Source organism: Tyto alba, unplaced genomic scaffold (genome assembly GCF_018691265.1).
Source record: "Tyto alba isolate M040663 unplaced genomic scaffold, T.alba_DEE_v4.0 Super-Scaffold_28, whole genome shotgun sequence".
NCBI classification, from domain to species: Eukaryota; Metazoa; Chordata; class Aves; order Strigiformes; family Tytonidae; genus Tyto; species Tyto alba.
Window position 1 is genome coordinate 533,024 of NW_024881302.1, and position 15,007 is coordinate 548,030.

Consider the following 15,007-nt stretch of genomic DNA (forward strand, 5'->3'; position numbering starts at 1 on the left):
GCTGGGAATTAACTGCTTTTTTGTAATTGGGAAGTAAAGATGAAGGCTACCTCCCATTTTGCAAACCCAGCTGTCAAGAGCAAGCAGCAGGGCTCTCGCTTCCAAGGTGCAAATGAAGGGGCAGTGCCAGGGGCCCCGAGGCCCAGCCCTCAGCTGGGGCTGTCCCCCACCCTCTGCCCGGCAGCCACCCCCTCGCCTGGCTCCAGACCCCGAGCAGGGCACAGCACGGCCTTGCTGCAGGGACACGCGCGGCTCCGCACCTCGGCAGCCTGGCCGGGCGCTGAGACCCCGGCTCGCCCCGAGCGGGTGCCTGGGAACGGTCTTCAGTACGGCTTCCAGGAGGAACTGGGGGGGGGTCTGGGGGAGGCCCCAGTCCTGAGCTCACTGAGCATCCCAGCAAAGCAGGAATGAGTCTCTTCCAACAGTGGAGATGCTACACCCATCAGTCGGAGGAGAATCGGGCCCAGGTGTTTTGTGGCACTTGGTAAATACTAGTTTTAGTGCAACAAGTCATTGAAACGTCTGGTGCAAATGAAGTTTCTGTACATAGTTCCTTTGCAGCATAACTGGCTTTATTCCTTCCACACAGAAATACCAGCGTGCACGTGAATGCACCCCGTCCTGAATTTACCAGATCTGATGCTGCTGTTTGGGCAAAGCTAAAAGCCAGGGCAGGAGAAATCACATCGATGGGTTTGTCCCAGTGCTGCTGGGGTTTGTGAGCCACCCTGCTGTTCAGCTAGCCATGGCAGGAGGAGCTGGTCCTGCCTGCCTGGCTGCGAGCAGGACCCCAGCAGCAAAGTGCCGACACGAAGCATCCCACCACCCTGAGGAACCCCGCTCCCTCTGCCTCCTCCTCCTCCCACCCACCCCCTGACCCCTCGGAGTCACGGTGGGAAGAGCCCAAGTGCAACCCGAGGTGTCATGCCACTAAGGCTTCAGAGCTGGAAACGCAGGGCGGCTTTGGCTGCAACCCTGCCAGCGCAAGAGTCTTGCGCTCACAAGGCCGAGCCTCTAGCCCCGAGTGAGTTTTGGGTCTCTAATGATGATTCGCATCTCAAAAGAAAGGAACATTTTTCCTGATCTCGTGGTCCTACTTATCACTTTCTTCCTGCTCCCACTGGAAATCTTGGCCTGTCATTTGGTAAAACATGACATTGAAGGGTTTGTAAAACTTCCGCAGTCTGTGGATGACGTCTGGGTCTATTTTGGGGTGAGTTCGACCCTTGGACTTTCCCAAGCACCGGGGAGCACTGCTGTCCTCTGGCTTCTTTAGACAGGGGAACCCCTTGGTTTTATTAAAATAAAAATGTTTCTCTGTTACAATCCTCTTGAGGCCTAAGAAGTCCTGGACCTTGGCCATTTCCCCAGCTGGGTCAGTGATGAGCCTCTCACCACTGACAAAAAGGATTTGGGAGAGGGGGAAGTACTGGAGCCAGTTCTCCAAGTGCAGGGCATAGATGCCGATGCGGATCGCGCTCCAGGAGGCATCGATCAGCCCCAGGGTCCGGTTCTTGAAGGCCAGCACCTCGAAGGTGGGGATGTCCGGCTTCTTGGAGAGCGTCTGCGTGTAGTCCGAGATGGCCCGAGTGACCGGGTTCCTCACCACCACGATCAGCTTCGTGTCCTTGGCCATGGAGTGAATGCGCCTGGGGGCCTCGTTGGTCACGAAGTAGCTGGGGGTCTTCTCCATGGTGATCTGGCCGTCCAGCGTCTTGGGCATCACGTTCCTGCGCAGAAGCAGAGGAGGGGTGTTAGCAAGGGGCGCGGCACGGGCCGGCACCCCGGCGTCCCTCCTGCGCCGCGCCGGCGCCGGCGGGACGTTTGGGAGGAGGGGTGCAGCCACACCGGCGGGCCTCAGGGACCGCTGCGGGCTTTGTTTCTTCCTGGACCCTGGACATGGTGGGCGCCCGAAGCGTTAAACCAGCCTTGGTAACACATTACACAGTCAATTCGCCATAGGCGTATGTAGACAAAAGTTAATTGACAATAAACCTGTACAATACCTGTCTGTTCAGCAAGCCATCTGCTTCCATTTGCTCAATTAAGCCTATTCACTTCAGAGCCTTGTACCAGAGTGGTGCAGTTAGGATTACACAAGACCTTTTTGTTATGATGACATGCTTTTAAATGTCTCAGCTAATAAAACTTAATACAGAATAAGATCCCTTGCTTCTAGTACAATAATTAAATTTATTTACTATCTTGTGTGTGAGAAAGAATGACTTTTCTTTTATCTCTAATTCACATGCTCTGTCAATAATTAATTGCTGCTGGGTTTTGAGCTTCCTGTGCAAGCACTTTTATTAGCCAAAAGGAATTTGCCTACTGGATAAATTAGCATGTAGCAAGACTTTCCTGGATAGCATATTACCATATTGTAAAATGAAACTGCAGTGAGATAGCATTTATATCTAAGAAAATGAAGAGGTAAATGCTTGTCCCAACTGCCCCCAGTTAAAGATTATCATAGTAGGCTGGAAGGTATTAAATGATGTCTCCCGCAAGAGCACCACAGCCTTTCACACCTCCTCAGCTGCTGGGTGCTGGAGAGGCTGGCGGGCAGTGTCACCACCCAGGCTCTGACCCACCTCTGTGCGTGCCTTGGCCATGACCGTGGCCGTGACCAGGACCGTGGCCGTGACCGTGGCCGTGACCATGACCGTGGCCGTGACCATGACCGTGGCCGTGACCAGGACCGTGACCGTGGCCCTGACCATGACCATGGCCAGCCCTAGCCCAGCCCCAGCCCTGCTGCTGGGCTTCCACTGGGCTCTGCTCCCGCACCCTCTATGTCCGATGCAATAGAGATGAGATGCCTGAGCAGGGACCTGGCTGGATCCCGAAAGCCGTGGGACGCCCTGTGGCAGTGACCCCCATGGCAGTGACCCCCCCAAAGCAGTGACCCACCAGCAGAGACCCTGTGCCAGCAGTGACCTTTCGCCAGCAGTGATCCCCCCACAGCAGTGACCCCCCATGACAGTGACCCCACTGGCAGTGACCCCATTCCAGCAGTGACCCCCCATGGCAGTGACCCCCATGGCAGTGACCCCATTCCAGCAGTGACCCCCATGGCAGTGACCCCCATGGCAATGACCCCGTGCAGTGCAGAGGCCATGCCACCAGCCCCCCCCACCCTCCCCAGCCCCTCAGCTCGGCCGGGCGAGGGGACACAACGCGCAGCCACGTCTGCGGGGCGCTCCCACGCGAGGCTTTCTGTACCCGCCCAGAGGTTTTACAGGCACAGTGCCGACTGCTTCCTCAGTGTGTTTTAACAATATTTCTGTCTTAAGCTTTTCAAACACTCATGCCTAGGCACACCCACAGGAAGTGTTAATTGTTTAATTTGCCCCGAAATGCGATGCCTGGCAGTGCTGCTGCCTGGGAGGCAGGAGGAGGAGTGGTGTCACGGCCCCCGGGACGCGCCTGCAGCACTGACCAGCTCTCCTGCAGCAGACACGGAGGATGGTGATGCTCTGGGTCTTGCAGGATTATCCCTTCATATTGCAACTATTTTTAGTACAGACATATGGTGAGGAAACAATGTGAATAGGCTGGAAATGGTTCTGTAAGAGCACCTTGGGCACCGGCGACCGCAGTGATGCTGACGTCAAACCGCCAAGCCCCGGGAAACAGCCATTTCAGGAATTACGCAGCTCAAGTCTGCAAGCAGAAGCGGCTGTCAGGCAAGGCCCAGCTAGATTTGTCTGCCAGTGTTGCCTCATATTTGTGACTGCTAACTGCATCAGCTTGCTTTAAACCTCTCTGTAACTCATGTATTTAATCCATCCAGCCGGGCTTGTTTTGCCGAGGTGCTGCTGGCAGAGCTGCTGGGTCTCCTGTCAAGGCAAGAGCGAAGGTGGGCTTGGTGCTGCACAGGGCTGCTCGTGCCATCAGCATTTTGGGGTGAAGAGGCCAGCGGGGTCCTGTGGCTCCCTGTCTTCTGCAGTCGGCATCTTTTCTGTTGAAAAATCTCTAGCTGAGGCTGGGCAATGGGGTTTGCAGGGGAGCAGGGCTCTGGGCCAGCATGCCAGAGCTGCCTTCCCAACGTGGCACAGTGTCTGCCATCCCGTCTTCTGCCCAGAGCACTTTGGTGCCTTGTCCCTGACCCTCATCAGCTGTCTGAGTAGCAGTGGTATGCAAGGAACAAGGATTAGTTGGAGCGATGCATCTTGAGGTATTTTTCCTTTAAGAAAAGCCTGAACAAATTAAGAGGGATGCAAGTACCTGGGGACTGCAGATGCTGCAGAATTACAGACTGGTTTTCCTAGGGGGGATCCAGCACCCAGCGTTAACAACCCTGTGGGAAGGAAGCATCTTTTATAGCTATCCACAACACAGCAAGGCCCACAGCGTGATCAGGTATCGAGTCTTCAGGTGCCTACTGCTATGCACACAGGGTGCCCCTCTGCTGAGCAGGAGATTGTGTGAGGGAGCGGTGCGAGGAAAGCAGATGGAAAATGAGACTGGGATGTTGAGCACGTGGGCAGGCAGCACTTGCCCCAAGGAGGACAGGAGCAGAAGTGCTCCCTGCTGCTCTCCAAAAGCGTCTGATGGACAGGAGAGCATCGCTGATGGCCGGAGGGGGCTTTGCCTCCCCAGCGCCATGCAGCACCCATGCTCCAGCTTGCCACCCTGGCCAGGTCCAGTGGCCAGCTGGGCACAGGTGCCACCAGCTGCAGGGAGCAGCGGCTGGTGACCGACCCTGCGAGGGCATCCCACCAAACTCCTGGACCTGTACTGGGGCTCACCCGGCTTCTCAGTCTCTGAGCGATTCTGACGGCTGTTTGTCTCCCACAGAAATCGTGTTTGCACAGCAGCATGTCTCTGAAAGCGACCGGCCAAGGATAAACCTCCATTTTAGGATGTGACCCATGGCAGAAATGTCCCCGCTGCAGTCGCACTCACTGGCCCGGGGGGGTGCTGCCTTTGCACACACAGTGCACCAGGCCTTTATGTGTTGCCCATGAAATACAAGCGTGGCTGTGTAACATTCCCTGTTTGATTGGGTATTTTAAAATGTTGTTTAACGAACTTGGAACTGAAATGCTAAAATTTCTGCACAGAAATTGTGCTTCAGACTTGATGTGATGGATCAGGAAGGAATGAGGGAGCTGGGGGGCTGCTGGGGGCTCCATGCAGCCGCTCTCGCAGCCGCGGTGCCAGTTGCCAGCGGCTGAGGAGGGGGAGCGATCCACCTCCGGCAAGGACTGGCGTTGACTTTGGCAGTGGCTGGAGGGGGTTTCCAGCCCTGTCGGGATGAGCACTGCGCACAGACGGAGCCCCCAGCCCCAAAGAGCTTCCAGAGGCAGAGCGGGAGCCTGGGAGGAGGAGCAGCAGCCGAACCCGGCAGGAGCCAGTGCCTGGGGGTGGGCACTGGCCCTTGGAGAGCCCGGGGAGGGGGGGGATTAAGGCAAAAAACTGAGACCAGGGAATAAAGGCACTTCCAATCCAGTGAATTTGCCCAGGGCACTCCCAGAACAGGTTTCTATTGAACCATTAATTACCAAAATCAATGTGTTACTCTTCTGTTCCTTGTTCCACAAAATAGTTATTTCATCATCAGTTATAGCTAGCAATTTGTATGCATTTCCTTTTTATGCTATCACAAGCTAGCTGCAGACCACGTTTTACCCTGCTGCTTGCTGTGCTGTGCTCACACCCGGAGCCCCTCCAGAGCCCCGGAGCTGCCAGCCCCCGGGACAGAGCTACCGCAGCCTGGGTGGCAGCTGGGAGTTCGACTGCCAGGTCGCCTGTCCTTGGCACTGGTCAGGAATGGGAGCCCCCGAGGAAGGACTGAGAATCTCTCAACCAGCTGTGGGATTGCTCTGCCCATGCTCCTTTCCTTCTGAGTCCAGTCACTGAAGATTTAATGAAGTCCTGAAGCAGAAAGTTTTAATATTGCTTCCCAATCTCTGTAGTTAGTGGCAACTATAGATACGGTTAACACGCACAGAGGTGCCCAGTCCCTCCTGTATCTTGTTAAATTCTGTGCTCAAAGACATCAAGCAGCAACAGGGTCCACGGACTCGTCCTTCAGTGCTCGGGCTGTGTTTCTCCTTCGTGCCAGCTCTGTACTGACTGCTGTCCTGCTCTCTGAGGATGGGAGAAGAAAGCTCTCTGCCTTCTCCCTTTATCCCAGCCTTCATTTCACACCAAGGCAAATAGCTTGATGGGGCTTGACCAGCTCCAACGCTCCCTTTGCCAGCTCTCCACAGGACTACTGAAGGTCCCAGTTCATAGCAGGTTCTCCCAGAGCATCCCTCCCAGGCCAGGGGCACGTTCAATCCTGAGCCGATACCGGGGTGAAGCTCAGGGGAGGCTGACCTGGGGCTGCCGTTACTGCTCCTGCTGCTGGGATCTTAGCTCAGCGTGTGGAGACAAGAGGGTCAGCCGGGCCCAGGGGTGCAGTGAGCCCGTGGCACATGCCGCTGCAGGGAACAGGGAGAGGCAGCTCTGATTTCTGTGCGAAGGGAGCACCAGCTCAGACAGCCGCGACCAGCATAACAGGAGAAGGAGCAGCATGCAAAAGTCCTTCTACCCTGCAAATGGTGCTGGACCGCCAGGCAAGCTCCAAACACCGTTACCCCCTGATGTTCAAGTATCCCGACACCCGTGCAGCAGCACCGCACACTTGTTTGTGCTGTCTCAGACAGGATTAGCTCTTTTCCTGTGCAGTTCTCCCAGCAGAAGGAGGGACCAGCATAGGCAGAGTTGGCTGGTGCATGCTCCTCTGAGTCAGACACCCTGGCAGCATGCAGCAGGCCATCACACGTCAAAGTGTGGCCATTTCAAGATGCTAAAAGCTCTGCTGGACTACGAGCGATAGACTCTCAGACAATAGGGCTCAGGGGAACCATTGTTATTGTCTGCTCTGACCCTCTGCACGGCCCAGGCAGACCTGCCCCAGCCCACCCCAAGCCTAGCCCCACCAGCACATCTGCCCTGCGGCAGAGCTTCAGGAGCGGGGGGGGGGGGGGGGGGGGGGGGCACAGGCAGGCAGCCCCGGGGAGCCCCCGGTGTTGGTTAACACCACTCACTGCTGCTTAGCACCTTGGCTGCAGTGTGAACTCATCTAGCCACAGCACTAGCTTATTGGGGGTTTTTCTAATACATCTGGTCTCTCCCCCAGCTGACAAGATGCTGCTCTGCAAAAAGCGCATGTGGACTCTCAGACTAAAAGCTCAGAGCAAAGCGGGGCTGGCTGGGCCCCTGCCCCTTGTGCCAGTGCTCTGGCTGTGCGATCAGCCTGGGGGGGGGGGGGGGGGGGGTGGTGATGGCATTTGCGCCGCATTCGCTCCTGCTCCCCTGACCAGCATCTCCCCAGCACCGCGACCCGTCTGCAGCCCCTGGGACATTTGAGCAGGTACAAGGTGCTTGCACAGGCCTGCCTTTGCTCTGGGTTATGGACTGTGTCTGTGATTCAGGGAGTTTAGATGACAATACTTTTAAAGAGATGAAAAATAATCAGAATTCGGAGGAAGTACTGTGGGTCTCCTTCACCCCCACTGGTGCTCCTGCACGTCCCACTGCGGGCAGGGGCTGGGCGACAGCCAGGAACAGGGCTCCCTCTCCTTCCAGACACAGAATAGCCCCTTCAGGGACAGTTTTGTAAACAAGAATTTTGGTCCCCTCTGCTCTAAGGGTCAGGGCAAGATTATCATCTTGCCTTTAATATCATACTTACTTAGTTTTTATTTTAAGTTGTGGTTTCAATAAGCTGTTGCAAAAAAACCCCAAACCTCTAAGCTTTTTCTCTGTAGTGGGGGCACTTCAGACAATACACTGGAAGCAAGTTGTAACGGCTGATGCTCAAGTACAAAACAAACACACCAGGGGTTTATAAAAGAAGCACGAACAAACTATTAATTACAATGGCCCCTTCAGATGATGTTATCACAATAAACAGGAGCCAAGAAATTGCAGAGCTAATAATCTGAAAGTGTTGCCACATTTAAGGACTGTGTTTAATTCCATGCACAATAAAGACAAATGGATAGATAGGTTGACACTGAGGAGAGACAGCAGGGAAGTAGTGATCAAGGAAAAGAGGAGGAAAAGCAGATTCAGCTTTTGCTGTACAGTTTTAAGAATAACATTGGGAGCTGCAGTGTGTCCTCAAAACACCCCTGGCCCTGCAGAGCACCAGAACTCCCGCAGCTCTGGGATGCACAAGCAGAAACGCTTTTTCCCCAAAGTCTGCCTCGTTTTAGAGTGGCTCTCCAGGCGCTGCCTTTCCCGGGCAGGCACACGGGCCACCTCGCCGAGCTCCCACGCGCGGAGCCCTGAGCCTGCCCGCGGGTCCTGCCCCACGCAGTAGCTGTTGCCAAGCGCGCAGCAGAGAACAGCGCACGGCACCGCCGGCTCCCGCTGCTGGGAGTGACGAGGGTGTTAAACCTGGAGCAGCTGAGCCTCTGGCACGGCGGGAACGCTCCTCAGAGCAGTTAACCTTCACAGAGCTGCTGCCACGGGCTCTGCCCTAATTGCACGCGTGCCGACGGGATGCTAACCAGCGCCACGTGCTCGGGCAGGACGTGACACTCGGGACCGCTCTCCCCCGTGGCTGCTGCGGAGCCATTTGCAGCGCTGGGCCGGGGCTTTGCTCCCGGAGAGGGCTGCATAGCCTCGTGGACACGCTTTGGCTTTTCTCGCAGCGTCTTGCTCCCTTTTGAAGCCAGGCTGGTTGATGAGGAGGCACTGCCGTGCTGCTGACCACGCCTGAGGTGACTCTGCAGAGCTGCCCGGACCACGGAGAGCAGGAATGGGACACTGCCACTTGTGGCTCTGCTGAGGGTCTCTACTCACCTCCCACCACTCCTCTGTCTCCGTTGCTGCCCACCTGAAAAAGGGAGGCAGTGACACCAAGGCCCTGGAAGGAGCTCTGCAGCCCTCCGGCGTCAGGGACTCCGTCACTCGGCTACGGGGATGGGTGTCCTTTCTTCAGGCTTGGTGGCAGCAGCATCTCTACACTGTGCAACGTCAAAAATGAAACCTCTATTGCCATTCCTGGGCTTGGATCCAGGAATTACCTGGTCCTCCAAGCAGATGATCAAATATGTATTCTCGGGTGCTTGCCTGGGCTTTTGATATTTCTCTGCTTTCCTATTCACTCCCTGTGGCCTGGAGGCGAAGGAGGGCCAGGCTGCTCTGCATGCCCCCCAGCACACCCACTGCCCCTGCAGCTCCCCAGTCGGGCGGGGGACTCGCTGCCATCACTTCCTTCAGTTTTTTGCTCTGTGCACAAAAACGGCCCCCAGATGCCGTGCAGCCATGGGCAGAACATCTGGCTCCCAGTCTCTGGCTTGTGGCAAAGGCCAGCTCTAAGCCCTCATTGGGAAAATGTGCTGTAGTAATTGTTCTTAACTGCTGGCTTCAGACAAGCTCTTTATTTTCAAAGGATACATTTTATAAATTTGTGAATTTGCATGTTGCCAAAATCCCCTTGTGGTTTATTTAAATCCAGATTATCTTGTTTATTCCTTCAGTCACAGCTGTCATTTATCTCTGTGTAGGCAGCTTGTTCACGATGTTGCAGGTTTCCTGAAATCCCACTCAAAAGGTGTCTTTGTTAACTGTATTTTCGTGTTCTCATCAAGAGAAAAAAGTTCACAGCAACTCCCAGGGCTTGGAGAACCATAGAGAAGGCCATGGACTTGCACGGTTGCTAGCTGCAAGAGGCAAGGGCCAGGTGCTGCAACAGTGTCACCTGCCCGTGGAGAGCATCTCTGCTGCTCCTCAGGGTGGAGCAAACATCTGCTTTTGTCTTCTGAAAAGACAAACATGAAGTCATTTTCCTTTTTATTATTAACACATTCCGGTATAATTGCTTGAGCTGTCAACTGTGACCTGCCTGTAATTCAGCAGGCGTGGGACTTTCAAGGGGAGAACGGCATTGCAACTGAAGACTGCAATATGCATTAAAAGCAGAACCTATTTGCTGTAAGCCCCCCAGTCAAATCTCTTGTTGAATTTGTTCAAACATAAATTTATAGCTGAATTTACATAGGTTTAATGTTTTATAATCTTTTTGGTCTGTGAATCTATATTCAAGACCGAGTGCATTAGCTTAGAAATATTGCGTTTAACGCTGAAAATAATTTTAATCTCACCAAAGTCCAATCCTTTGCACATCACTAAACCTCAGAATCCAATCCCTTCTAATAAGAGACACAAAACTTGCATCTGTCGCTGCCTAATAGATTCATACTGCTTTAATTCAAATGGCTCACACATGTCTGTTAAAAAAACATTAAACGCAAATTGTAAAGCACTTTCAGAAAAGTGGGTGCCAGTTCAGACTGGGGCTAAAGCAAAACAAGTCTCCCCTGGGAGACTCACTGAAAGAGTTGAATGGTTTGGAAGGTGGTGGCTGTGGGAAAAGGGGGTGAACCACCCTCCTCTGTGACTTCAGCTCCTCTCTTGCAGGCTTTAATACCCCAAATTCAGGGCTGCCTGGGACCTTTGGCTTCCCTCTTCAAGACAAGCAGCTTTCCATCATCCCAGAGTTTGCAAAGCCATTTGGTGTCTGTGCAAAACACTCTCACCATGGGCAGTTTGAGACTGCAAGGACGCGCCCTCGCCCCGTGCCAGCCAGGTCCCTGCTCAGCTCCTCCCCAGGGCCTCCCAGGCTGCGCAGGACTCGGGAGCCCAGGATGCTCCAGCCGGAGCCGGGGGGCAGCCCCGGCTTGTGCTGCAGCCGGCGGAACGGGGAGCAGCCGGGGCCCGGGGGCGGCTCGCTGCCCCAAACCGGGCCCAGGTGCCCCCACGGCCCCGCCGGGATGGAGAAGGGTCCCGTGTTGCCATACCAACGCAGGTGCTAACGTGGCGTTGACTGACTGCGCGCTCATCTGATCAGAGCATGGCAGCATCGGGTTGCTACGGTAACCGAGGTGCCAAACCGGGGCTTGTGTCAATAGCGAAGTTACCCAAGAGGAGGCAAGCACACGGGGGGCACCGGCCTGAGCCTGGCCAGCAGCTGCTCAGCAGCAGCTCCTGCTCCTGGGCCGATGGAACAGCTCAGGACACGGCCGAGGCTCGGCTGCGCCCCAGGTGCCAGCCCCAGGACCCCCAGCTCCCGGGACGCAGCTCCCTCCTTCCCTCGCAGACACGGCCAGAGCGGTTTGCATCTCATTGCGACAAAGCCCGAAGGACAGGGCTCCCCCCTGGCGCCGGTGCAGCAGCCCGGGCTCACGGGGCAGCGCCGGCAGGGCTCACCCCTGGAGGAAGGATGCCGCCCACGAGCATCATTCAAGCTCTTGCAGACACTGAGGAAAATGCCTTTGGAGCACAGTCTCTTTCTAATGTGATTTTTCATCACCTCGCCCAGTCTAGAGTCCAGCAATCGCTATGAAAAGGATTCTGTGTCTCCACAAAATGCAAAATCTTTAACGGCTCATTGGCATGTGCTGAAGTTGGCCTGGATAAGAAGTTACTCCTGAGAGCCCGTTATTGATTCTGTCAGGGATTCAGAGGTTTTATAGGCATCGCTCAGGATCTCTTTAGTGCTTGTACCTTCTTAATGGCTCTCATCACCAATAGAACTGAAAACATCCCCCTGCACACCGGGGAGCGGCTGAATCCGTGCCAGGAGACAGTGCCGCGCTGCCGCGTGAGAGCGTGTCTGCCCTCCACCACCGGCCTCCCCGGCAACAAAACCTTCTGTGGCTCCTCCAACACACTTTAAGAAGTGGGGGAGATATTGAGGCTGGGTAAAGAGGTGGGTGAACTTCACCCAGGAAGGCTCCTCTCCTCCTACCACTATGCAACAAAATCAGTGGGCAGCTGGCTGAGTAAGAGACAAAAATATAAATATGCTCTGATTTCACTGGGACCATCTGGCTCATGCATGATAGGCGGGTAAGAATGCTATAATCATGGAGCAGAGAACTAAGCTGATCCATTAAAGTCTTTTAGCAGAAGCAACTATGGAACCTGTATTAATCCAGCAATGCTTTGTGAACAGACATCACAAGGTTAGATCCATTCAGTTGCAATTAAAAATAACCCTCGCTGTTCAGGCTGGCTTGGATAGCTATTTCAGCATCGTGTTCCCCAAAGACTCTCATGTATATAGATTGTTGATGCTTGCACAATGCAATCTGAAATTATGATCTTAATGCTAAATCTTGCTTTCTTCTGTTCTTTCCTCAAGTGGATCTCCTCTGGGATATAGCTGTTGCCTTGTGCTGAAATCCCTCGCCCATCTGACTGCACAACTCTCACACAAATTGGGCAGTCTCAGATTAGACAGCACTGCTACGATTTCACCCCCTTCCTATTGGGGGGTGCCCCTAACCACCGCCCTCCCCACCGGCAGCCCCACCGGGGGGTGCCAGCTCCGGAGCTGCCCAGCCTGGCCCCCAGCTCACCCGCAAACAGCCCCCGAGCTCCGCAGGCTCCCGGCCCCCCTGCACCAGCACCCGCCACCTCGCACGTCTCGCGGCGCCGCCCGCTCTCGGCCCTGCGAAGCGATCTCAGTCCGCTGCATGGAGAAGCGTGGTCACTGCCACATCGTTTCATCAGGGATAAATTCGGTCCAATCTCTCCAATTTTAGTGTAAGGTTTATTGCTGGTCAGCATTCAGCCATGAAACAGGTTGTGAAAAAGGCTGGAAATGCATATTTCTAACACCACGGCAGTCAAAATTGTTTTGACTAAGCCTCACTACTGTTCTCTACAGAAGCGCTGCAATCTTATTCACTGGGAAAATCTCAGTGTCGTCTAACAGATTTAATTACTATATTGATCACAGTTATAGCAAAGCAGCACTAGTACGAGTGCCCTGCCTCTCGCACACGTGCTGGAACAGGCACTTGCTGACAGAGGCAGTGGTGAGTTCTGCCTCCTCTGATTGAGGATGTTCCAGGCAAGGCAGTCTGTTCCAAGTCCAGGTTTCCCTTCAATGTACGGATACAAATCCCTCGAGTGCTAGCTCATTCATTTTCCCCTGTCACAGGAGGAAGAGAAAAGACCTGGATGTCCATGACTTGCTGTAAATCCTAGCGCTGAGAAAGCAAGCAGCCGGCCTCGAGAGAAGCATGCCCACCCTGAGGGCTCCATGGAACCACACTGAGCTCCACACTTGCACAAGGGGTTCAGACAGTTTGGGGAACAAACAGCAGCTATTTAATAAGCAAATAAACACAATCTAGCTCTGAGAAACTTGGGGTATCTCAGTCACAGGCAGCTTGGCCTGCAAAGTGGGTCCTCTGAAGAATGGGGGTGCTCCTGTTTCACCCCACTCCTGGTCCCCCATGCGCTCAGAAGACGTGGCCAAGCCGAGGGTGCTTCCTGCACCTCGGGGCTCTGGGGCTGGGCGTGCTGATGCTCAGCACTGCAGGCAGCAGCCGAGCAGGAGGGGAGCAGTGTGGAACGGAGCCCTACAGCTGCTTGGGAAGCACCAATACGGCTGTAACGGGATGAAAAAACCCCCAACACAAGCGATCAAACCTCCCTGTCGGTACTTGAGACTGTCCAGAGCTCCCATGTGCTGCAGAGCTGGCATTGGCCTGGCAAGCCGTCGGCAGCCCCTACCCCCGGCTCGGGCAGGAGCAGCCCCCCCCGGGGGTTGGCACATGGGGCTGGGCAGGAGCACGGGGGTCCTGGTGCCCTCCCGCCGTGTGCTGGGCCAAGCAGCAGCGAGAGGCCAGTAAGGCTGAGGAACGCCCAAGCGCAGACACGCGTCCCCGGCCGCCCCTCAGCCTCGGGCAAGCTGCAGGACCGCAGCCGTGCCTGCCCCCACGCCAGCCCCAGCAGGTAAAACGGGCACAAGCTGCGGGAAATGCCAGCACACACATTGGCCCGCGCTTGCAGGACAGCAATCCTCCCCCAGACGCGAGGTCCAGTGCCCCTCGCTGGCACCGGGCCACCGCAGACCTTCCCTCCCCGCTTCCCTGGGGTGACCGAGGGGGAGCTCCTCGGACACGCCGCAGGGTGAGCCCGGGGGGGGCTGTGCTGCACCCACGCAGATGTGTGGCCATCCAGCTCTGCCTTGCTGATTGCCAAGTGATAGCTATGGAAGTTTCAAGGCTGTTAATAATATATGTTATTGATATCGCAGGCTACAGTTCCTGGAAAAGCCAATTTAACATGGAAAAGACACAGCTGAGCAGAGCACGCTGTACACACAGTCCGGTTCACCTTAAATACTGATTTGACTCAACTGGGCAGTTCAAACCATTCCTGTTTCCCAAAGATGGGTTCTTCCTGAGAAGGAAGGCCATGAAAATAGAATATTAAAATGTAGTGGTGCAAAGCTATACACCGTGAGGAGTCCTTTTCATCTTCTGGAAAATTTACTTCCACCAGGAAAAAACCCCTGACAATAATGGCTGCCTAAGTGAAAGCACCACTGCTGTATCATGCTAAAAGCTTTTCAGGGAAAAACAGTAAATAAATTCCACTCTTCAGATGTATCTGGATGTTATCCTAACACAGCGCCAGAGTAATAGGCGAGCCATCAACAGCTAAAAGGCTGGGAATTGTTACAGAGGGACAACAGAGGAGCGATATCTGCAGAACAGGTTGAATAACAGAAGTAATTGTACACATCCCGCTGCTGAGCTCCTGCACCTCTAGCAGCCAGGGGCCAGGAGGACTCAGCCCACCAGCACAGAAAGGTCTGACACAACCGCCGGTAACGGCTGGTAGGAGCTCCTGGCCAGAGCCAGAAGGCGGGCGCCCAGCCCTCCTGCCTCCTCCCAGCCTCTGCGAGTCGCAGAGCAGAGGGGTCTGTGCCAGCCCACTGGTGCCACAGGGGCACGGGCGGCACGCCGGGCGCAGGGGGACGGGGCTCTGCAGGGGGGTGACGGGCTCTGGGAGGACAGCGGATGCTGGAGGTGGCAAATCCAGTCCCAAATCCCTCCACAAAGACCTTGGGTGTCAAGTTCTCCCCAGCTGCATTAACCTCAGCTGTGCGAAGCACAATATCCCACTTTTTAATCTACGGCAGAGCCCCACTGCCCCCCCTCGCCGTCACGAGGCAGCAGTGACGGCCACCGCCCCGTCC

At 55.1% G+C, this 15,007-nt stretch overlaps 1 protein-coding gene across 1 annotated transcript in view; it reads right to left on the minus strand.

The window, feature by feature from the left end:
* Positions 1–554: 554 nt before the first annotated feature.
* The window catches only part of HS3ST4 (heparan sulfate-glucosamine 3-sulfotransferase 4), a 62,653-nt gene continuing 48,200 nt past the window's right edge, over positions 555–15,007 (minus strand). The window contains exon 2 of the mRNA XM_042798927.1: positions 555–1,730. Coding sequence (XP_042654861.1) covers positions 1,094–1,730 — 637 coding nt within the window. The 3' untranslated portion in view covers positions 555–1,093. The remainder of the gene's footprint in view (positions 1,731–15,007) is intronic.